This window comes from Manihot esculenta, chromosome 7 (genome assembly GCF_001659605.2).
Source record: "Manihot esculenta cultivar AM560-2 chromosome 7, M.esculenta_v8, whole genome shotgun sequence".
NCBI lineage: Eukaryota > Viridiplantae > Streptophyta > Magnoliopsida > Malpighiales > Euphorbiaceae > Manihot > Manihot esculenta.
The window spans coordinates 4,951,887-4,975,597 of NC_035167.2; the positions used below are offsets into that span (position 1 = coordinate 4,951,887).

Below are 23,711 nucleotides of genomic sequence, written 5' to 3' on the forward strand. Positions count from 1 at the left end.
AATTAAAAATATTATAAATAATAATTAAACTAATTATAATAATATGTATATAAAAATAATTATATTTTATATATATGTTGTATAATAAATAATTATTTTTTATTGTTTTATTAATATAATAAATTGATATATATTATATTTTAAAATAATAAATTAAAAATGTAGTGATTCTAAATTAGGAAAAAAATAAAAAACAGTAGGGTTCTATTTGTAAACTGAGCAGCAATTTCATGTCAATCCAGAGTCAATTTTGGAGTAAATTTCAGAAAAAGAAAGTTCCAACCTTGATTTTTTGACAAATTGCAGAAACTCGGAGTCTTGTCTTGAAGCTCTCTCCCTATATACAGATTCACGCGCAGCAATTCCCTCACTTCTCTTCTATGTGGGTCATACTCTTGAGGCCTTAATGGAGAGGTTGAATGCGATTCCACTCAGAGAACCGCCTTGCGGTGGCGAGGAGGATGATCGGAGGCTGCTGCATATCGATGGTGGTGAGCTTGACGGTGGATTGGATGGAGGAGAGGAGGAGGAGGGCGTTATGAATGGAGTGGAAGAAGTACCGCAAATGAGTTCGATGGATTTTAAGAGTAGTAATGGCTGTATGGCTCAGTCCGCCAGGACTAGTGAGCTTACCATAGCTTTTGAAGGCGAAGTCTATGTTTTCCCTGCGGTTACGCCTCAAAAAGTAAGGGTTTATCTGCCTAGCTTTTCTCTTGAGTGAATGCATGTGCCTTTGTACTGATTTTGATGTCTTATTTGTTGTTGATGATAGGGTTTTTAATGAATTGGATTGCATTTTGTGGTTTATTTTTCTTTCAATCCATTGGGTGAGAGGTGGCGGTTCTGAGAAATGAGGTGATGAAGGGGAGGGGATTGGAGCTGAGTGCCGGTTTTAATTGGTGGATTATTTCTTGTGGGAAAACAGTGGCGGATTTGTATCTAAGGAGAAATGATAAATTCAAACACTTCCAATTACTTATCCGACTTTGATTCGACTTCTTTGTTTGAGGTGACAATGGGAATTCGAGAAAATAAAATTATGAGCTTCATGGTGCTAATATTATGATGTTTTGGCTTATGGAGCAAGGATACTGTTAGGTGTTTGCACCTAATTAGCAAAAATATAAAAGCAGGAGAACTTTCTTCGGTTCATCCCACATTGTAATGGAAAATTTTAAATATTGCACACGCACGTACTGCACCTCATGACAGATGAAAATTGGTCATTTTTGTAGTACAAGTTGTAATTGCTTTGGGAATTCTTTTGCAATCAACCCAATTATTTTCCCCTTTCTGGTAAACTAGGTGTTAATAGAAAAGAGCATTGAGGGTTGCACCTTCGGGAATCTTGAATGGCTATAAATCTGTTCTTATTTTGTCCACTAGTAATTTCATATATAAATTTTTCTGGGCATATCGCAATCTCGTTTTAATGATTATTGATCTTTTTTTTCTCTGAGAAAAAACATGTGCAAAGTGTGGCCAAGCCTATGAGTCATCTCATGTGCCTTTCCGTGTCTTGATTCACTGGAGTGCATGTGACAGGTGCAAGCAGTGTTATTACTTCTAGGAGGGACAGATACACCTGCTAGTGTTCCAAGTTCTGAATTTTTGCTGCAACAGAATGCTGGAGTATATAATGTATTATTAACACTCTGCTTTATGAAAATGTATTTGGTGGATTTATATGTAAGTGTTTAATATTTCTTTCTATATGTTCCAGAATGTAGGTGATGCTTCTCGAGGATCAAAACTCTCTCGAAGAATTGCCTCTCTGGTAAGGTTCCGTGAAAAGCGTAAAGAGAGATGTTTTGAAAAGAAAATTCGGTACACTTGCCGGAAAGAAGTTGCCCAGAGGTGGGATACCAAATTCATATAGCTTCTGTTATTAGAGAAAAATAAATATTTCATTCAATATATGTACCAATTGAACTCTGATGTTCTACATCAGAAATTATTTGCTCAAGGTTTGCCATGCTTTGGTTCTGATTTTCCTTTATTACCTTATTTTCTCAATACTTCATTCTGGTGAACAATCTACTATAAGAAAAAAAAAATCAATTACCCTTCATTTATTAGAGTTTCCTGGTGGATAGACCTTTAAATTTGTGCGCCTGGTCTTCCAACTTGCCAGGTAAACCAGCTATGCTTCTGGCATGTTGAATCCATGCAGTAGGCATCTATAGACAGCAAGCACTGTCCTGCCTGAGGTGGTTCATGACTTATGAGTTTCAGTCTGTGGTTTAGTGGGATATATAATATTGGACATTGAAAATGATCAAGGCTCTGATATGAATACATATTGTTGCTGAAACATTATCAACACATTCTTGGTTGGACTTCTGTCAACATTTTAACTTTTCTTTTTCTTAACACTACTTTATTTGGCTTCTCCAGTCTCTAGTACTTTCTGTTCATAGAGATGTGGCCTCTTCTATTTTCTAGGTGTTTGAATTGTGTATATAACTAACACACAAGTCATGTTTGCAAAACTGGGAACAAATAATGTATGCAGTCTCTTCAACAGTTCTAATCTGTGGGAATTCTTGTCCTAGTTTCACAAACAACTGCCTTGGGTGTCTTTTTTTTGCCTCATGGATGTTTCTTGGGTTCCTCTCAGGAATTAATTCACTTGTTGCTTTTGTAGTTGCTGAGTTTGATGATTGTACTAAAACTAGGGCCTTGGATATCTGGTTTCTGCAACAAAAATAACTGAGGGTATAATAATATTTCTAGTTTACTCTGCTATACTGTTAAAGTATAGATTTATAAGTGAGCGCATATTTTCTTGGAGCTTTGGTGTCATTGTAAATCTCTACAATGAATTTGTGAAGAGAAGCCAAAGTTTTACCTTTCTTACGTAGGCTCCTAACTTTCCCTTGCACTTCCACTCATCCGCAGACACAAAGGGCAAATTATGTGTGCACATGGTGATTGAATTTTGTTGCACTATTGTTGGCTTCTCTAAATATGTATCCACTGTTGTGGATTAAATTCTGGGTTTCTTCTTTCTATCTATCAGTTCTTCTTGTTGTCAGCATTGTAAAGCAAATCAACATTAGTTAATTATAGACACTGATTTTACTGCCAGAATGCACCGTAAAAATGGACAATTTGCATCACTGAAGGACTGTTACAGCACAGATGCTGGCAGCAACTGGGAACCAAATAGTGGCACTCCCCATTCTGAATCTGCGTGAGTTGAACTTACTCATTACTTCTATTAGCTTCTAAAATATTATCAAAAATCTCAGGTTACAGCTTAAATATAAAGTTGATATTGCTGCTTGGTTTTATCCTGCCCTTTATTGATGCTAAAGTATTCTTCTTTTTTTTGTAGTAATTCTTTTCCACATTTTTGTTTAGTTCACGTAGATGTCAACACTGTGGAATTAGTGAAAAGGACACTCCAGCAATGCGTCGGGGCCCAGCTGGTCCAAGAACTCTCTGCAATGCTTGTGGCCTCATGTGGGCAAATAAGGTGGATTTAGTGGTGTTAATCAGATTGTTTTGTTCTCCATCTGATGCAACTATGGTAGCCTTTTGGTTTAACAATCATCACTATTGAGCAATGCCCTTTTTATATTTGTGGTAAATTGATTTGAGGCTAAAATTCTTGTTTAAGGCACTATCATGGTGCTGACCATTTGCAGAAAAGGAGACTCATCTATGGAACCATGAATGTATAAATAAAAAATAAATAAATAAATAGCTTTTATATCATTACCTGTTATTTCAGTCATTATTTGGTGTTAAATGGTTTTGAATCATTCATCTCTATCCTTTTTCATTCTTGGACTGTATTCTTTCTGTATGTTATGAAGCTCTTCCTTCTTTGTCCCATTTATGTTATTTTTTGTTGATTTCTAGGTTTATTAGTCACAGTGTGTATAATGCTGCATGTCTCCTATGTTCATTAATTTTTCGTTTGAAGACCATAAGCAAATCCTATTATTTACTGTTTGAATCCTTTCTATAATTTCCTCTTCAACTCGAGCAAGATTCCTTCCATTCATTGCTCAAATATATCTCACCTTTGATATTTTTATGGACTTATGTTTCCATTGTCATCTGAAAAAATTTCTAGTTCTGATTTGACTGCGTGTGATATTTCATGTATCATGTGACTGCATAGGTGAATGTAACCAACATGTGTAAAGAAAGTTAGTGGATTAGGAGCCTGGGTAGCTGGATCCATGTTCATTGATTTGGCGTCTCATCTTTAATATAAGTTTTCACTGTTTGTTATCAAGTTTTGATCGATTTTATCATAGAATATGATTATGCCAGTTGATATGCGTACAAAGGTACTCTTCTGTCTATGAAATGTTTATTTACTGAGGTCTTTACAAACAACAACACCCATCTATCATCTATTATTCTAGATAAGGTTTCTTAGCTAAAACTAAAATGTTGTCTCTGCTTGTCGCTGTTAAAAATTTGGGGGCTTCCTCATCTAGCTGCCTTGATTCATATCTGTTAAGATGCACTGTACTTTTAATGAGACTGTTGTTTGTTTTGGTGTAACTTATAAACTTATATTTTGTCATGACATTGAATTTTGAAGGGCACTTTAAGGGATCTTACCAAAGGGGGGAGGCATATTTCTTTTGATCAAAATGAACTGGTATGTTTCTTGGCCTTATGTCATTAGTTATTTGTTCTTTATTTATCTGTATATGGTTTAGTGATTGCTTTATACATGTTTGTATAGATCGATTTGTGAAGTCATATTGATCCATTTGGTATAAAGATTCATATAAAAGGAGTGACAACTCTGCTTTTGTTTCAGGGAACTCCTGATTTGAAACCTTCAACCATGAAACAAGAAAACCCTTATGCTAACCAGGATGAAGAGGTATGGTTGCTTATATCAATTGAAATGAATACAGATGAAGCAAACTAACGGCAAAATATTCTGTCATCAAAATGGAACGTCATTGTATTGCTTGCTTCAACTGCTACTTCTATATATGGGGATAATCTGTGGGATAATCCTCATCAAAGAATTCTTGTTCATCTAAAACAGCAGCCTGAACTTACACTGATGGCTGAATTATTTAATTTTCAGGGAAGCCCAGAAGAAAGTAAGCCAGTGCCTTTAGATTCTGAGAATTCTTTGAGACCAAATGATCAGGTAACCTTTTTCTAGGCTTGAAATTGACTTGATGTGAAGTTTTCATGTTATAATTGGGTCGATGCTATAATGACATGAGTATGATACCCTAATCCCAAATCCACCCTGGTCATAGTAGTTGTGGTACTAAGGGGCTTTCAAAGTGTCATAGTTGCGACCTTAGTTACCCAATTCATTCCTCCACCCCAACTAACCACTATCTGGAATGCACTTCCCACAATGTAGTATGTTGGCCTTCTGGATCATCTTGGTATGTTATCTGGATCGCTAAAACTGACATTCCAGTTCTTGCTTTCCGTTTGATTTACCAAGTATGCACTTCCCACAGAAATATAATAAAAAAGAAACAAGGACACTGAAGTTTTGATAAGGGAAAGTAGCAGTACACTGAAGAAGAAGAAGAGGAAGAAGAAGAAGAAGAAGAAGAGATGTGGAATGGAAATGGAGTCCCTAATTTATTACTTATTTATTATGGGGAAGTGGGAACCTTGTGGCTGTTTCTAATGTTTTAGGAAGTAAATGCCAGGAATTATATAAAATGATGACAACTTTATTAGGTTAGGGGCCAATTAATATATTAACTACTAATTTGTATTGTCTAATGTATTGGTGTACCCCATAGTCTAATAGTAAACTTTCTTGGGACTTTCTTTTTACTGATACTAATCTTATAACATTTATACATTACAAAAGAAAAAATTTCTTTTTTTTTAATGAAAAAATACAAGGATTTTACCATTTTCTTGATGTCTTACACTGTGGGATTATACTAGTTATTTGTAATCACCTAGCGTGAACAAAATTAATACAGTTCATATACCACTTTCCAAATTGGTTACAAGCCAAGCCTACCCATCACACACCCTATGTCTAACTGAGTGATGTACCATGTAACCATAATCATATGATGATCCAAAATGTACTGCATTGCAGATAATTGATGCTATTAGTGTTGCTATAAATTCTTTTAGATATTAGCTTGCAAAAATCAGATTATCTATAATTGTAAAAGCCATGATGGCCTATTTCACGTGTTTCTTGAATAACTGCCCTGGAATGGCCAGGAACATAAAGGATGGCCAGAAGAAAAGCAAATCACATGGCCATTAATCATGTTATCATGAGATGACATTTGATTGTTGACAATATTGACTTTAGCCAGATGCTCACATAATATGTCAATTAATGTTCCAGAACATGATTCATGAACAAGTTAGGTAGGCTTGTTTAGCTGTAATTTCGCACAACCTAATAATTGTTCATTTTTCCTTCGGGGTTCAGATAAATTCCAAAAGACATTGTGCAGGTAAGCTGTAATGTATGTATACTTCCTTTATCTGAACAAGACCGTGCAACCTAAGAGGCTACAAACTTCTAGTGGTTAATTAACGGATATTTTGCAAAGAAATGCAATTCCCAAGTTACTGGATCTAGTTGACGTTGACAACCTAGATTCCAAGTTATGGGTATCCGGTTTATAGACTAGCCAGCCAATAAGTCAGTGGAAGTGGGAGTTCCCCAATAAGAGATGATTGCATATTCTTGTTTGTGGTTTTGACAATTCACTTTACATGCAAGATTTGCTTTTGGTTAGGATATAAAGTTTCACATATCCTACGTGCAGGAGTTGCTGGAAGCTGATGAAACTCTCACTGATCCTTTGCCTATGCGTGTGGAAAATTCACCTGTCAACCTAGATGACGAGGTAATGAACTGGGTGCTGAATAAGTTACTATATTCCAGAGGTTTCCTGATAATTATGCCATGGGAATTATAGTATGTGAATTTTGATATTATTACAATACGAACCATCTTCCGCAAGGAAAAAAGGAGCACAAATACACTGTAATTTATATCATCTTGATAAAATGTCCAACCCATAAAGGTGGTTTTATGGTAAGTTTATATTTGGAAGTAACTACTAAACGTCAAGTGAACTGATTTTCATCATTGTTGAAGAAATTCTGATTATATGCTAGTCGCCATGATCTTATTTTGGTGACAATTTGTCTTAACAAATATCAGGACTTCCAGGACACATTGGATGAGCTTGGGAACGTATCAAGTTCAGAATTTGAGATCCCTGGGAATTTTGATGATCAGGTAGTGGTATTTTAGCAAATTGACATGAAGCATATTGGAGACTAACCATATCCTTGAGGTAGGTTAAAGTGGTGTAAATGTTAGTTACTTGTCCAAGTTCATGATACCAACTTACAGGTTGAGCTTGATGATTCTAATACGAGTGAGTGGCCAGGAACTTGAGATAATGCTGTGCACCTGTGACCTTAATCCTTTATGTATGTGTCCAGTTTCTTGCCATGGATCAACATATGCAGTTTATACTAACTAATATTAGAAATCCAGAGATTGCACTTGTTTATAAGACGCCTCTTTTTTTTTTCTTTTCTTTTCTTCACTTTTCCTTTTTGTATGCGAGTTTCTGGGAATTTACAATATGAATAATGCTGCCATTTTCTTGGTTTTTTTACGTTTTGCTTCCTCCAGAAAGAAATAAATTTCATCCTACTATCAAATCAGGCTATGGCCCTCACCAAAATATAGATTTGAATCTATTATGAAAATAATGGATTTTCTAAATTCTGAAAAGGAAGATAAAAACAACTTTCTAGTCCGTGCGATTGGATAATGGTAATTGTTTTTCTATTTTTGGATTTTTTTGAATTTTTTTGAATTTTTAAATTCTGCCAATGAAAACTGTATTAGTTAACTTCTTTATGTTAATTTTGTGAATGAATTAACGTCTTCACAGGAGAATAGATTATTTTGCTCTTAAAAGATAAGAAATGACCATCTACTCTGCCTCTTCTCTTTCTCTCCCTTCCTTCTCTCTCTCTCTCTCTGTTTATTCTGACAAGGATGTGATCTGAAAATTACGGCTCATGCTAGGCTATAACAGAAAAATCATTGAATCGCCGCACAAATTATAGTAGAAATTCACATCTTTCAGAGTTTTAGCGGATCATTTGCCCAGTTGGATTTAAAATGTTAAGGACTGGAAATTGAATTTAGCCGATTTAAAACTGAAAATTGAATTGAATTAAAAGAGAAATTAATATGAATCAAATTTATCCAATTCAACTTAATTTGATAATCCCAAGAAATCCTCTGGTACTTCACTTTATCGATCGGTTTGAAAACGTGTGGAGGGAAGAACCAGCACGGCCGGGGATTTGCTGCATTCCGCCATAACTTCGAGAATGAATGAATTTGTTTTGCCGAAAGCTGCGGTGGATTTGAACTTTTTAATAGATTTTTTAATTTTAGAATAGATTTTTTATTTGTAGGATATTAAAATTTAATTCTTTGTATTATTAAAACACAGTATTACTAATTAATTAGTTTATTTCAGATTTATTAATTTTTTAATAAAATATAATCAAAATAATTGAATTTTTAAAAAATCAAAATGAATTAAATTAAATTTTCAGATGAATTCAATTAGCTTAATTATTTTAATTTAAACTGGACATTACTCACAGTAACCAAAACATTCCCTCCTTGAATGCCAACTGGAGGAACTAGGAAGAGAACCTTGGACTTGGAGAGCTCTTAATAACAACCAAAGCATCGCCTTCAATATGAATACGCTCTGCTCTACTCAGCTTTGAAGCTAGCTAGCCAAACCTTCTAGAAACAGAGGATTGTCATATTAGCATATCTATGATAGTTATTAAGAGATCAAATTTAACTAAATTATATTAAAATTCTAATATTTAAAATTACAAAAAATAATATTTTATTTAAAAAAATAATATTAAATTAAGTAAAACTTTATTAGCCTTTAATAATACTCTTAAACAAAAGTAGAACAATTTAATTAGATTTATTTTATTTAATTTATTTTTAAAAGTTTTTTTGTCTGAATAACTAATTTAATTTACTTTAAAAATATAAAAGTTTAATTTTTATGAAGTCGAATGGCTTATTTAATTGAAAAAAAAATTAAAGGCTTATTTAACTTCAATAAACCTTTTACTTTAAATCAGTTCTTTGTCAATTTTTGTGCCTCATTACACTTATGAGCCTATTAGTTAAATATGAAATAATATTTTAGAACCCATTGAAAATATTTTATTGTTTTAAATTCTAATTACTAGAACAAGTCAAATTTGATTTTAAGTCCGTGTCAGGCTCGTGCTCATTCTCGTTCCCCTGTTTTCCGTTTGACTTTTAAGATCAAAATTCCAAGGGCTTAAATTATTATTCCAAAATGAGATGGTGAACCTCGATAAGATCAAAATTAAATTAAATTATTATTCCATATGCCATTCTTCCCCTGGCGTTAAAAGGCCTTAATGGCATGAGGCTTCCCACCTCCTCCCCTCCCCCCCTCCAAAACATTTGAATGTTAAAAATATCAATAGTACAAGTTCGAAATGGTGAAGAATGGCATGTGGCTAATTAATTAGGCAACGCCCGCTTTTCATGAAAATAGGCAATTCGATGACAGCTTGATTTGTTGAAGCATCAAATAATTAGTAAATGCCAAAATCCTCAATTCCACAAGGGATTCAATTGATTATATCAACCTTATAATTATCAATCTAGCAATGAGAAAACATAGGGAAAATATTCGGAAAAACAAAAAGAGGCCAATAGCGGCATAAAACGCCAAATTCAACAACATTGTGAGCACTCATTTCTCTAGCATCGCACAAAAATATACTTCTTACTTGACAAGTGTTTGAAAACTCAAGAATGTAAACCAAGCTAACAATATGTATAACACAATTTTTTTAAGGTCAAAATATTAGATGGTGATCAAAATAACCAAATAATCCCATCACGAACTGGGAAAACCCTTCTCAGTAAAACAAAGAAATCTAGAAAGAAAACTTGCTCAAAGATTAGTTACTATATGGAGAGCTCTTGCTGCTTCTAGTGGGTAAAAAAAGGTGGACTATTGGCTCCCTGTTATTCTTGCTGAAGCCTTGTTAAACAAAGAATGCCATTATGAATATACTATTTTTGGAAAAACTAAAAGACATATAGGAGTAATGGATGCACCTCTTCCGGTCTGCATCAGCGAGTTGAAATTTCAACATTCTGAGAAGAGTGGCTTCACAATTAAATGAATATACCATGTCTGGACGCTTCTGAAAAACTTGACCAATAAGCTTATTCAAATGGCTTAGAAATCTACTGTTGGATAGAGACCAGGCATGTAAGACCGTCCACTTCCATTAGAATCTGCATTAGAATATAAATGGGGTTGCAGCTCCCCAGAGTGAGATGATTTGCGGGACCGTGGGTTCCTAGGAGAAGCTGTGTAGTCACTGGAACCACTGCTAGTAGAATACACAGATGATGTTGGCAAACCATGGATCTTCGGCAAGCCAGTTGGATCAGATCCCAAACTGTATCCCCTTTCAACTGTTTCAGCTTCCAATGGCAATTCGTCCAATGTCTATTAAGAGACAAATCAGTAGAACATGTTTAGTAAGCAGCTACAAAACCTGAAAACAACAGTGAACAATTGAAGAGCATCTCTTTATCCACTGAACAGATCCATACTCCATAGTCATGGTTGGTACTATGTTTTCTCAATAAACAAATGCTCTAAAAAGGATTCAAGAAAGGATGCCAAAGACAAAAAAGAAGCCTCCATCATTCACACAACAGGATGCTGAGTTCAAAAATTAAAAAAAAAATAAAAAAAAAGAAAGAAGGGTGAGGATCCTAATATTTCCATATAAGATCATATTTTATGTTCTTTACCTACCAGTCATTCAGTCTAAAGTTAGTTAAATTCATGTCAAAGTATATAACATAGTTTTATATCAAAACCCACAAAAACTTTATAACCAAGTCAGGTGCAACTAACAAAAACAAATAGAAAGTTAAAAAAGCAAGAGGACCCACCCTAAAAGCCTGTTGAAGAACTCTAAGTGTTTCTCGAGTACGCTTTCTTTTCATGGCTATCTCTTCAGGTTCCTGCAGCATCTCTTCAAATAGGTTTTCCCTGTTTACATTGACAGGTTGCACAGGGCAGTGTCACACACATGGAAAGCAGTATCCAACATAGCTAAAAGTGCAGATATGATCAGACTGATTAAATCAGGAAGTGTAATCCCCAGTCACCTGTAAAGCTTTTTGATGAAGACATTGTGCAGATCACGCTTTGTATGGTTTACCTACACAGTTATTGAAAAGACAAAATCAGAACTGACAGTTAAGATACTAGCAAGGTCCATTGTATACAACTGTGCCTTTAGAATCATGGCCTTATTGAAGGAAAATGAGACCAAGTGGCTAGACATGTTTATTGAAGTTCTGTGACTATTGAAATCTACCAGTAAATTTTGAGACAGCGAGGGAATTAAGCATAAAACTGGAAATTTCAAGATGAGTAAACAATTTGGCACACAAAAAATAATGAAAATCTTCTGCATGTCAGAAACTCAACGAGAGTCTAAATTGATGAAATCGTAGAAAGTAATATGGGATGTCCACATGGCTTAATTATTACCAGAAAGTGCATAATTGCTTTGGGTACAGAGTCCTCAACATTCTTCCGAACTATGTCATAGTATGATCTCAATAGCAATTTAGTGACTGCGATTTCAATAGTCTCTTGCTCTGAATGACTTTCTGAGGGTCTCAACACAGTTGGAGGCTTAGAAACATGAAAACACAGTCAATTAAAATATATTTACTAAATCAAGTAAAATAAGAACTTCAAATGGACACAGCTTGGTTAATTAGCAATAAATTCCATATAAGAAAATCTAATTATATACCTCTCTTAAATGGATCAAAGAAACACTTTGTTCCAAAGCATCCATGCTATGAACAGGTTCAATATGTGACTTTGCTGTTGAGCTTTCTTTAGCAGACATACGGGAGTTATCACCACCACCAAAAATTGACGAAATACCCCAACTTGAAACATTCCCTGCAAGATCAAGAATTCTTCTAAAAGTTAGAATATTTTAGAACTGATAATATGAAAGAGTACCTACTACAGCAATCAGCAATAGCCATGCTACTTGACCCCACTTCAAGGGAACAGGGGAGGGGGGGTTGGGGGGCAGGGCATCATGAGACATTTGCATGTATATTTCCATTGAAACTTTGCAAAAATAGAAAATTACCAGGGGGTGCAATCTTTTCAACATCAGCCACAGGACGAACTCCCTGCAGGACATACAAATGAAATCAAAATAAGAAATGGTAAATGAAACAGATTAGATGCAGCAATGACTAAACCAATTAAGCAAAGATAAAAAAAAATGGCCAGAAACGAAGTACATAAATAAAACTTTCATGCCTGGTCAGCCACCACTCCATTTACTTGTCTAGCAAGAATTGCCCGAGACTTGAGGGTCCTCTCTGATGCTGGTGCCTTGTCAGTCTCTGGGCCATCCTATTTTATTAAAAGAGTGAGGAGGAGAAAGTAGATCCAAAAGAAAACACGGCGGTAATCAAAACAAGAACACTTTAAAAAAATGTCCGATAATAATAACTATATTTTCTAGAGTCAGACACTCAGACACAAACCTTTTGTCTCACTGGTAGAGGAACAGCCCTAGAAGACTTGGCCTGTTGCAGTGCAAGTTCCACAGCCTTACTCCCACCAATAAAATTGGGGTGTGAGGTGTTTATATAATCCATCTGCAAAAGAATCCAAAAGGTTTTTGCCATGTGACAGATAAGTTCAAAGAAAAGACAATCCAGAACAGTTAACAGTACAAAATCCAGGGAAAACAAGTAAAAAGGAAAAAGAAAATATCTGGAAGCAGTAAGCACAAGGTGATATCAATAACTTTGTTCTAGCAATCATGTAAATATTTATCTGAAACTAGTTTGCTTAAAATCTTCATCAGCTTGTGCTTGCAACAAAGTTGTTTATAATAGTTTGCTAAAAAAATGGCAATTTCAAAATTTGAAGCTACAACAATAAGAGTACTAATTTATCATTACAACATGAAATGACAGACAGATATGAAAGGATGATAAAAGAACATAAAGAGCCACCGAAGCCTCAATGTACAATGCTCAATAACCATTCATCTCACCACAAAAAGAATAATTTAACAAAATATAAGAAACAATCCATTGTGTATTTACAACTATTCAATATTTAAGGAAATTTAATAGCTTAAAAGAATAATCATTTGGGAGAGGGAAGAAAACAAGTCAACAAAGAAATTGAACCAGAAGAGGAAATAAGCATTATGAAAAATCTATTGGTATGTTGCTTATAACATTACCTCCATTTCAATAATGTGGCCAATCATTGTCTCTGATGGTTCAAGGCCATCTCGCAAAAAGTTTCCAATAACTTCATCCATACGCTTCCGCAGAACAGGAAATCTCTGCAGTTCATTTACTAGACAGCGATGGCTAATCTGGAGAAAAAGAGATTTTATATTTCTTTTAGATGAAAGAATGCAAATAATAGTCTGATGGAAAACAAATACAAAAAGTACCTTTATTAATTCATCATATATGAACCTAGCACACTGGAGGCTTGGATCCAATAAACGAGCTATTTGCCTTCTAACAAGAACTTCAAATGGCACCTAGAGGGGGAAAAAATCCTCAGAAGAAGTGTAAACAGCATGTGAGAATAATTTACATTAAGAAAAGGCAGAGAAACAATACTTAAAACCTACTTCTGGAACAAATAGTGCAGATCTAGGGCCAGTTGCATTCTGAATGGCAGTTCGAATATCATCATCAGTCAAGTCCTCACACGGATCAACCTCCTGTATAAGATATAATTCAACATCAAGTTGCAAAATATCACAAGTCATATACCATCAACCTCCATCTCATATTATCGAAAGCGGTATTTGCTCAACTGCTCAGGCTACTAAATTTCATCTGTTAAGCTAATGCCTATCACATAAACTCCTCAGTCCTCACTTTTTCAAGGGTTTTCAGGAAAGGGAAAATAAAAAGCCATATGTAAGAGAGTCATCCTTCACCATCACTTCAAAATCTACTCACTATTCCTTGTCACAACTAGAATTTCAATTACTTGCTGATACAGGGTAAGATGCATGCATGCTATTTTTACACATCTAATTTCAGAAAAAAAAAAGAAAAGAAAAGAGCTCCAGAGCAAAGGACTATTGAGACCATTATTGCATGTGCAACTTTTTGGAAAAGTAAATTTTATTTATTCTTTGGTCTATGTAACTCGTTATACTCGGTGCTTTTCCATGCTATACTTTCTTTCTTTGCTTTCTCTATTACTTCAATTACTTCAATCAAAGATAACAGGAATTGCAGATATAAAACCGATAACCAATTTGAAAAGTCTGCACCTAAAAAAGGCCAACCATTTTCTGTCATATTACAGAAAAAAAAAAAAAAAAAAAAAAAAAAAAAAAAGAGGGGAAAAATATAAGAAAAATGTTACTGCAAATAAGATTAAATGAAACCTAAATATGAAAGTACTCAATCTTAAACTATTCAGTAATAAATCTAGGCAATTCCAAACTAATCCAACTGTCTTTAAGAGAAACTTATTTTGAAAAGGACAGAATAGACAAAAGACATTTTCCTTTCTCAACCACAAATAGCTGTATCCCTGTCTACTGTCTACAAGATTTTGCAACATTTTAGGCGCCCATGACCGTGGCAAATGTGAGACCATGCTCACATCCATGAATCTAAAAAGCCACTTAAATCTTAATAGCAAAGCAGTTGGTGGAAATAGAAATGTAAAACCTAAGGGTGCATTTAGTTACAGAAAATAATTTTCTATTTTCTATCTCCAATTTTATTTTCATTTTCTCTGTTTTGTTCTCCATGAAAAATTGGAAAAACGTGTTCATTTCATATAATATTAAAAATTATTTTCAATTTGAAAACTAGAAAATACATTCAAATTATCATTATTTTTTGTATAAGATATGTTTTTTTTTTACAATACTCTCCACCTTAATTCATTCATTTCATATTAATTTAAAATAAAAAGAAAATTTTATGCATGCTTAAATATATAAATATAATTATTAAGAACGGTGTTAAAAATCTATCCGTACAAAGAGTTTTGGATTTTTCACATTGGAAAACTGTGTTTTTCAAGTTTTCAATATAATGAAGAAAACATGAAAAACAATCATTTCAGTATTTTATATTTCCTTTATAAAATTTAGAAAACAGAAAATTTGTTTTCCGTTTTCTAATTAGAGTAAAAAGGTTATAATGAAAACGTTTTCTAATTTTTTGAAAAACAAGGAAAATTTTTTTAGAAAACATGCATGTGTTATGTAACTAAACACGCTCTAAAATTTCAGATTTTTGTAATCTGCCTATTCAATTCTTTCTAAAGCAACCCAGTGGACCATAACTCTCACCAAGCAGGGAATTTTATGCATATGTAAAATATAGGATAAAATAAACAGCATTCACCAAGTACTTGTAAGATGTCAATATTCACACCTCTAAACTCTTCACAAAGATAGATTGGAATATATAGTGAATACGTGCTCCACCAGACAGCTCAGAAGTTGACATTTCTTCATTTTTTCCCTCTACCATTGAAGAAAATGCTGTATTCAACAATAAGCACAATTACTGATCTAACAGCATAATAAGATAATAAAATATATTTGGTGAAGCAATACATCATTTTAGCCAAAGAGAACAAGGTATGAATGAAGAGACTTACCCTCAGAATATTTTGAAAGAATGTTGAGGAGAAGAGCTCCTTGACCAGCCTATCATTTCCAAAATGTTATATGAGAAGCAATTAGCAAAAGCATAAAGACAACATCAGCAAGGAACCAAGCCAAACCCTTCCTTGAATAGGCAGAATAACCACAATATTTAAGTGCAACTAAATTATGGACATCAATAAAATCCACAAAGAAAATGAAATTGCATTTGCAACAATGATTTATCCATTTACATGATCATATTGTTAATATAGTAATACAATAGATTTCAACTGAAATGAGGGGTAAATGATCTGTAGGTTGATTGTTATGCCAGGTACAAACCTACCCTTGAGTCTAGAAATCATATACAACAAGAAAAATTGAATGCAACTCAAATTGGGAACAAGAATCAATTCCACAAAATGTTCAGGGTTTTCCACTTTATATGCAGTGCCAAATTGCCATATTCATGTCCAAGTAACTTATTTGATACAGATATTTTGATACATGTATGTACCTTTGATTCAGTGATTTCCCCGTAGCTTGCATGTTCCTTTGCAACAGAAACCAGTGCAGAACTTATGCGTGACTTCAGCCCTGGCAGTATGGCTTTGATATGCTGCACCAGAATCTAAAGGCAGGAAAGGTAACAAAACAACGCTCAAAAGAGTAGCCAATAGGCCCAATACAGATTACCAAGCACATGCCTGATAAGCATGTCACTCTATAAACAAGATTCAGGAGGATAGAAGTAGTAAATGAGGAAAAGTCACGCACATGACAGTATCACTAGATGCAGAACAAGATGCATTTACTTTAAATAACAGAACATAATGCTTAAAGCATTCAGAGTAATCCCATCTGCAAGTGTCCTACCTGGTTCAACTTTTTGGCCAACTGAGGAACGCCACAGCGATCAGCTAGGCCATTATAAACCTATACAACAGTATACATTAAAAAAATAAAAACTTTCTCCAACTGATTTTATACCTAATTAGGAATAACAACTAAATACAGGACAGACATACTGGACGACTGCGGAAGAACTTTTCCTCTGCTGCAAGTGCATCCTTGATACTCCGATTTAGCATAATATCCTGTATAAGAGTGAGTGTTCAAAACACTTTGGCAATTGAAAATGCACATTATGGATAGTTTGCCATTTGGATCTCAAAATTAACAATTCAACAAGTAAACAACAATGAGCAGAAAATCAAACAATCTCAATCACAAAATTACAAATTATGTTACTATTTTGTCATAAATAATTAAATGACTGTTTAATTACCTATATAGATTATAGAGAGATGAATTTGATAACTCCACTAATACTGTAATTCTTGATATCTTTCAGAGGATTAGATCTTGCAATCCAGTTATAAGATATTAAATTAATATCATTTTAGTAGTCTTCATAATTTTTATATTTTAAGCAACCCAAGAAAAAAACAATTCCTGCATCCTCCACTGCATTAACATTTCAACAAGTAAACACCAATGAGCAGAAAATCAAACAATCTCAATCACAAAATTACAAATTATGTTCCTATTTTGTTGTAAATAATTAAATGACTGTTTAATTAATAGAGAGTTGAATTTGATAACTCCACTAATACTGTAATTCCTGATATCTTTTAGAGGATTAGATCTTGCAATCCAGTTATAAGATATTAAATTAATATCTTTTTATTAGTCCTTATATTTTTTTTATCTTTTATGCAACCCAAGAAGAAAAAAATTTTCTGCATCCTCCATCTGCATTAGAAGCTACTTTCAACGCTCGACCAACAAAAAATGTCAAAACTAAATTATCACCAAAAAACAATTGTGTCAAACAAGGAAAGCATGTTGACAAATAGAAACAACAACAAATATGTTTAACCTTGTCTCTGCATCATCTTAAGTAATAATCTAAGACGTTGAAGAAGTAAAATGGAACTGAATGCTATCCTGAAGAATAAAACAAGCAGCCCCAAAGAAGTAGCCTAGGTTCTATAGGCTATACTGTTACCTCTTGACTTCGATTAACAACACCAACATAACCAAGTCTGAGGGGAATTACTTTTCCAAGCAACAGATTACGAGCATCAGTACCTCTGTCCATAATATCTAACTGAAATTGAAAAGAAAATATGTCAAGCCTCAGAAAAAAAATGCCACAAGATTGGAAATGTTAAGCCACCTAGAAAAAGAAGAGTTGCAGCATCACCTTTGTAATTACTCCAATAGTTCTATAACCTGTCAACAGAAAATTAGTAAGCGCAAATTGAAATAGAAAAAAAAATGGTACGGATATCAAAAGTAAAACATACCATCAGGATCAGCATTTCCAGCAATCTGAAGTGCATCAGAGTTCGCTAAGTCAGAATTTGCTGGTGTAACAGCTAAAATCAGACAGCTTGGTTTCTTGATGTATGACATTATCATAGTTCTAATTCGTGCTTCAATATCAGAAGGTTGATCACCCACCGGAACCTTTGTGATACCAGGTAGATCAACGAGTGTGATATCAAGAACATTTGGTGAAAAAATCTTCAAACGTATCTGCTTGTCTGAGACACCTTTGTTGTCTCCTGCTTCCTTAGCTGTCTCAGCCTATAGCAAATCAAAATTAATGCACACTCAGAAGGACAAACGGTTGATACTTAAGAGTTGGTCTACTGTCTATGAGACATAACCAGACCAGCAGACCCATGTAACCAACTAGTTTCTAAGATCACACAAATAGTGCCAATATTACAAGAAAATCCAAGAGCAATTGCATGACAACCAGCAAAGGTGGCGACTGGCAAACCATAGGCACATTGATTAACAAGAATATTATACTATTTATTTGATTATATTTATAAAGACACATTTTACAACCATATGTCAACAAAACTTTGGATGCCATTGGGTTTGATTCTAGATTGAGTACATAATAATGCTCAAAGAAAGTTACCATTAGCAACAACAATTGGAATGTGATATCAAAAGAAAAAAAAAAAAAACAAGGCAGGTCAAGAAACAACCAATCAAGAAATTAGCCTCAAGTTTCATACTCAACAAGACATAAACCCTGTATCTTTATGCTTTTCCCAAAATTGAAGTCCAAGTGAACCATAATGGTTTACTTTTACTGCGAAGAATAGCTATTGTTCCAGGTCACAAAAAATTTGCACTTTTCCTTATCACATCCCCTACTTTATTTGCTTAGTATTGCATACTCAATTAAAAAGTATTCACACCTTCAATCTCTGCCTTCAAGACTTTTAATGCACATTTTAGAAATGAGTCCAATTTCACTTTAAACAAATAAAAAATGCACATTAAATAGAAAAGACATCAAACCACACAATAATTTGCCTCTTTGTGACAACTTCATTGACAAAATTTCAACTTAACTTATCCAGATAACTTAATTACTCCCCAGTATCATCATTTTAGAAACTTTCAACACATGATAATATGGTTATCTACAATATCTTGAGAAACACCTCCCCACTCCACATACCCTTTCTAAAAACATCACTTGAATCGCACATGTAATACGGTAGCATCTTCCAATAAACTAGTAAAAACAACGCAACATAAATACATATATGAACTGCACGTACTATGAACACATACTTGAATTTCTCTCCGGATCTCGGAGAAATCATAGAAGCGTTTTCCAGGATGATGCAGGAACTCCCCCCACTCCTCCTCCGTGCCATCAGCCTTCCTCTTAGTCTGCAGCAGCTGCAAAACCAGCGGCCTCCGGGTGCAAATATCATTTCCCCGAGGCAAGAAATCCCTTCCTACAAGAGCTTCCAGCACGCTGGATTTCCCGCTGCTCTGGCTCCCGACTACCGCTACCTGAGGAAGCTCGATCGTCGACTGGCTTCCAAGCTGCGCGAATATGTCTTGCAACTTGTTCACTATCGGGATCACTGAGGAGCCGAGCGGCGCAGCCTGCGATTGCGATTGTGCCGCCGGAGACGGCGATGCAGGTTCCTCTGCCATTAACGGATCCAGTGGAAACCCTAGGGTTTTGGAAGTTTACAGAAAGGGGGAAAAAAGAATGGAACTGTGTTTTAGAGAGCGAAAGTGCTGGAGAGGAATCTCAAATGGGTGATTTGAGATGGACTGACGTCTGAGTTGTTAATGTTTGGGTCAGGAGCTAAAATGGACGGTGTATGTTAAGATGTATAAACTGCGCACCTTTTATTTTTCATCATTGGTGTTTATATATAAAAAATTTTCTGGCCCACGACGAGACAGAGGGGCTTTGCTAAGAGAAAAAGGCTTTCCTTGCGGGACAAGGTGATTTCCGAATAATTTGCAATTTTCTCTGAAAATTTTATAATTTAAATAATTTTATTTATTTTGATTAATTTATTTTTTAAGTAAATTTAAGGTATGATTTTTATATCGTTAAAATCATTTTTATATGAATAATAAAAAAATGTTTTTTTCAAATAAAGTTTATAAAATTCAATCACACACTTCTTAAACAGTGGATTAAATTTATACTTTTTCTTTTACCATCTTCCACTCAAAGGAAATGTTCCTTATTATATGTCTTTTTGTGCATCTACTAAATCAATAGACATGATCTTCAAAATCTTGTTTAGAACATTTTAGTGATGATTGTTTTGTTACAAAAAGTGATAAAATTTAAATTTTATTCGCACCGAATTCATCGGATAAAAAATAAAGTATCACGTTCACCTGCTAGTTTATGATTCATTCCTCATCGATGGAATACAGCAAATTCTAATTAGCGGAATATAGCAAATTTAAATTAGGAAAAATTACTTTTTAGTCTCTCACTTTCTCTTCCGTTCAAATTTGTAGTCTTTCCGTCCATTTAAACCGTTTGGTAAAGAGTCAAAGGTGAGATGTGATAATTTTTTCTAAAAATACTCTTCTTTCAATGTGAAATTTCAGAAGAAGAAGAAGAAGAAGAAGAAGAAGAAGAAGAAGAAGAAGAAGAAGAAGAAGAAGAAGAAGAAGAAGAGGGTTAATTTTGTCAATTCACGTGTCCCAAACGGCTATTTTGGATGTAATGACTACGAATTTGGACAGGAAAGAAAGTGAGGGACTTAAGTGTTGGGTCGCCAAAATAGAGGGACAGAAGTGTTAATTATGTTAAACCTCAGGGACTACAAAGTAATTTTTCCTTTAAATTATATATAATAGTAAGCACGAAATTAATAAATAATTTTTAATTAATTATTTTAAATTAAGTGAAAAGTGAATTTAAAAATTATTTGAGTGAGTTTAAACTGAACCGTTTCAATTTGTATCAGAATCATCTGAATCAGATAAATTGTGCGGATTTAGTGAATCTGCGAAAAAAAGACTATTCATATGAGATGAAATGGAATCGCTCGAGATAATAGCGAACTACAATATTCGAAGGTCCGGTTCTAATTTAACAATTGTACCCAATTCAATTGTAACGATAACAAAACTACTAAATAATTTGAGTTAACAATTCTTAATAAGTGAAACGTGAATTCAAAAATTATTTAGATCAGTTTGGACGAAACTGTTTCATAAAATATTCTCAATAAATATTTACTTCATTTATAAAAATGAAACTATTTAAAATAAAATAATATCTAACCACTTATTTCAATATTTATTAATTATAAAATATTTTTATATTTATCATCAATCACTTTTAAATTTTATTTAAATACCCATAAAGTTTTAGCCATTTAGTTAAATTGGATGATTTTAGAGTATCTCTTTGTGCACAAACTAATATATCTCATCATTATTTAATATTTACTAATTGTTAAAAGGAAATTGTGGAGGAATTTATGAATATAGTAAAGTTAGATTTTCAGTCACAGCTATAAATAACTTGAAACACAGAGTTTAATATTTAATTAATAAAAATTAGATAAGATTTTAATGTCTTTTAGAAATTTGATCAATTGTTTGAATATTTAAATGTTTAGATTAAATTATTAAAATGCAAAATGATTTTAATTTTTTTTTCTTGTAATCAGGCCAAATAATTAAATTATTATATTTTATAATGATAATAATTATAATAACTGAAATTCAAGAGCGACTATATTACATTATTTAAAGATAATATGTAAAATCATATAATAATAATAAGTATGAAAATTTTTACAAAAAAAATTTCAAAGATCTTTTTTCTTTACATTTAATACATACTTTTTTAAAAAATTAAAAAGAAACTTTTTATAGGTTTAATAATTACGTAATGCTTCATATAATTTGAAAAAACGGCCACAACAATTAAAATAGGTATTGAATCGATTCGATTTAAAATTAAATTATATTAAATAAATTAAAAATTAAATTGAATCGATTTGATTTAGTTGGATTCAATTTAATCAATTAAGTTTTTTAGTAAAATTTTTATTTTTATATGTTATTTTTAATATTTTAAAATTTAATTAAAATATTTTAATTTTGATTATGATATAATTTTTTATATTATAAAAAATAATATATTATTATAATTCAGTTACTTTTTAATTTTTTTATTAAAATTAAATTGAGTATAAATAATTGAAATTTTTAAAATTAAATAGAATAAAAGAATAAGCTAAATTTTCAAATTAATTCAATTTTTTTTGTGTGATATTGGAAATTTTTGCATAATTAATTTTTGTTTTGGCAACAGAGTGTCTTGTCGTCTTCTTTTTGTTTTGTTTTTTTTATTCTTTTATCTTTTACCGATTTTTCGAATCTGTACTTTTTATTTCGGAGGGCAATAAATCTCACCACTCATATTTATTAGTTCATTTTCTTCGTTTTAAATCTCTCTTTTATCTCTTTAATTAATATAATTTATTTTATAAAAATAATTTTTTAAATTTAAAAAAATAAAAATTTTCATCATAAATAAAAATTTATTAAAAAACAATTAAAATAAATTATTATAAAATTTTGATTTCAAACTGAATATTTTTTCGCAAATGAATGAATTTAAATCTATTTTAAATATATCTATATTTATCAATTAAGGAGTAGTTTAATTTTTCTTTTATTTTCAATTATAACTTATTAATTATCATAATAAGATTCGATTTAAAATTAAATTAAATTAAATAAATCACAAACTAAATTTAATTTTTTTTCCTTATTAATGTTAACTCTTAATCAAAACGCCTTGAATTTTAATTATAAAATAATTAAGATTTTAAAATTTTATTTTATTACAAAATAATTTTTCAACTTTTAAATTAAAAGGTAATATTTTTTGTATATAGTATATTATATAACAGTTGCATATATTTTCTAATATTATCTCTTAAAAATTAATAGTTATATATTCCAAAATTTTTCAATCTTATATTTGTTATTGATGACCGTTGGGTTTTACCATCCCGATAAAAGACCGGACCCATGATGACAGCTCTCGTCCAAGGTTCACGAAGCCTCTTAAATAGGCCGGCCAGACCATTCGCCTTGAAATCAGGCCTCCCTTGAGTCTCAGTCTCTTCACCTCCAGTTCGATCATGAGGCCTAGCAGGAGAGGAAATAATCGGCCCATTCACCTAATATATCTGTTTACACGCGCGTCAAGAGAAAAATTAAATGGCCGTTCAGCATGGAGCAGACGCTTTTGTACGTACGTGTAATACCCGGCTCTTTCAGGCATCGGAAATTCCTACCGTCCGGTGGAATCTCGGATGTCGGACCCTTTGCCAAGGGTTAAACAAGGGTTTAGCAAAGGTTTAGGTTAGTCTATGCATGTGGGAGAGTGGTATCAGAGCTTTGGGCCTCGAGAGTACGGTGTGTTGCACATCGGAAAGAGGTTGGCTTAGAGGTCATAGAAGGGCAAGCACAATAGGAAGAATCATGTCCACCAGGATAGGATGTCGAGTCCTGTCTTGCTATGATGATGTGATATGCCATGATTTCATGCATGTGCAAAAATGCTATGATGTATGACATGTTATGTATGCTATGTATGTATG

General features: G+C 33.1%; 2 protein-coding genes across 7 annotated transcripts; one reads left to right on the plus strand and one right to left on the minus strand.

Annotated features, from left to right (window-relative positions):
* The first annotated feature begins 223 nt into the window (after nucleotides 1-223).
* On the plus strand, nucleotides 224-7,523 carry LOC110619452 (GATA transcription factor 19). 4 transcript variants are annotated; one of them, XM_021762906.2, is made up of 10 exons: nucleotides 226-685; nucleotides 1,546-1,641; nucleotides 1,724-1,857; nucleotides 3,092-3,196; nucleotides 3,367-3,481; nucleotides 4,568-4,627; nucleotides 4,793-4,858; nucleotides 5,072-5,137; nucleotides 6,762-6,842; nucleotides 7,172-7,523. In XM_021762906.2, exons 1-10 carry the CDS (start codon nucleotides 407-409, stop codon nucleotides 7,253-7,255), a joined length of 1,086 nt encoding a protein of 361 aa, XP_021618598.1. In that variant the 5' UTR covers nucleotides 226-406; the 3' UTR covers nucleotides 7,256-7,523. The 4 variants fall into 4 exon arrangements, with proteins under 4 accessions (XP_021618599.1, XP_021618600.1, XP_021618598.1 ...); XM_021762905.2 differs by having other exon boundaries at nucleotides 228-685; nucleotides 7,163-7,523; XM_021762907.2 differs by lacking the exon at nucleotides 1,546-1,641 and having other exon boundaries at nucleotides 224-685; nucleotides 7,163-7,523.
* A 2,254-nt stretch (nucleotides 7,524-9,777) lies between these two features.
* On the minus strand, nucleotides 9,778-19,952 carry LOC110619247 (dynamin-related protein 3A). 3 transcript variants are annotated; one of them, XR_002488626.2, is made up of 21 exons: nucleotides 19,387-19,950; nucleotides 18,090-18,372; nucleotides 17,987-18,015; nucleotides 17,789-17,890; nucleotides 16,806-16,874; nucleotides 16,654-16,713; nucleotides 16,295-16,408; nucleotides 15,789-15,837; nucleotides 15,560-15,669; nucleotides 13,780-13,872; nucleotides 13,594-13,686; nucleotides 13,375-13,512; nucleotides 12,662-12,775; nucleotides 12,432-12,527; nucleotides 12,256-12,298; nucleotides 11,902-12,056; nucleotides 11,631-11,777; nucleotides 11,243-11,295; nucleotides 11,024-11,123; nucleotides 10,169-10,568; nucleotides 9,778-10,091 (listed from the first exon to the last, which is right to left on the minus strand). XR_002488626.2 is itself a non-coding variant. In XM_021762555.2 (20 exons), exons 1-20 carry the CDS (start codon nucleotides 19,759-19,761, stop codon nucleotides 10,293-10,295), a joined length of 2,499 nt encoding a protein of 832 aa, XP_021618247.1. In that variant the 5' UTR covers nucleotides 19,762-19,950; the 3' UTR covers nucleotides 9,778-10,292. The 3 variants fall into 3 exon arrangements, 2 of the variants coding, with proteins under 2 accessions (XP_021618247.1, XP_043814239.1); XM_021762555.2 differs by having other exon boundaries at nucleotides 9,778-10,568; XM_043958304.1 differs by lacking the exon at nucleotides 11,631-11,777 and having other exon boundaries at nucleotides 9,778-10,568; nucleotides 19,387-19,952.
* Nucleotides 19,953-23,711: the final 3,759 nt, after the last annotated feature.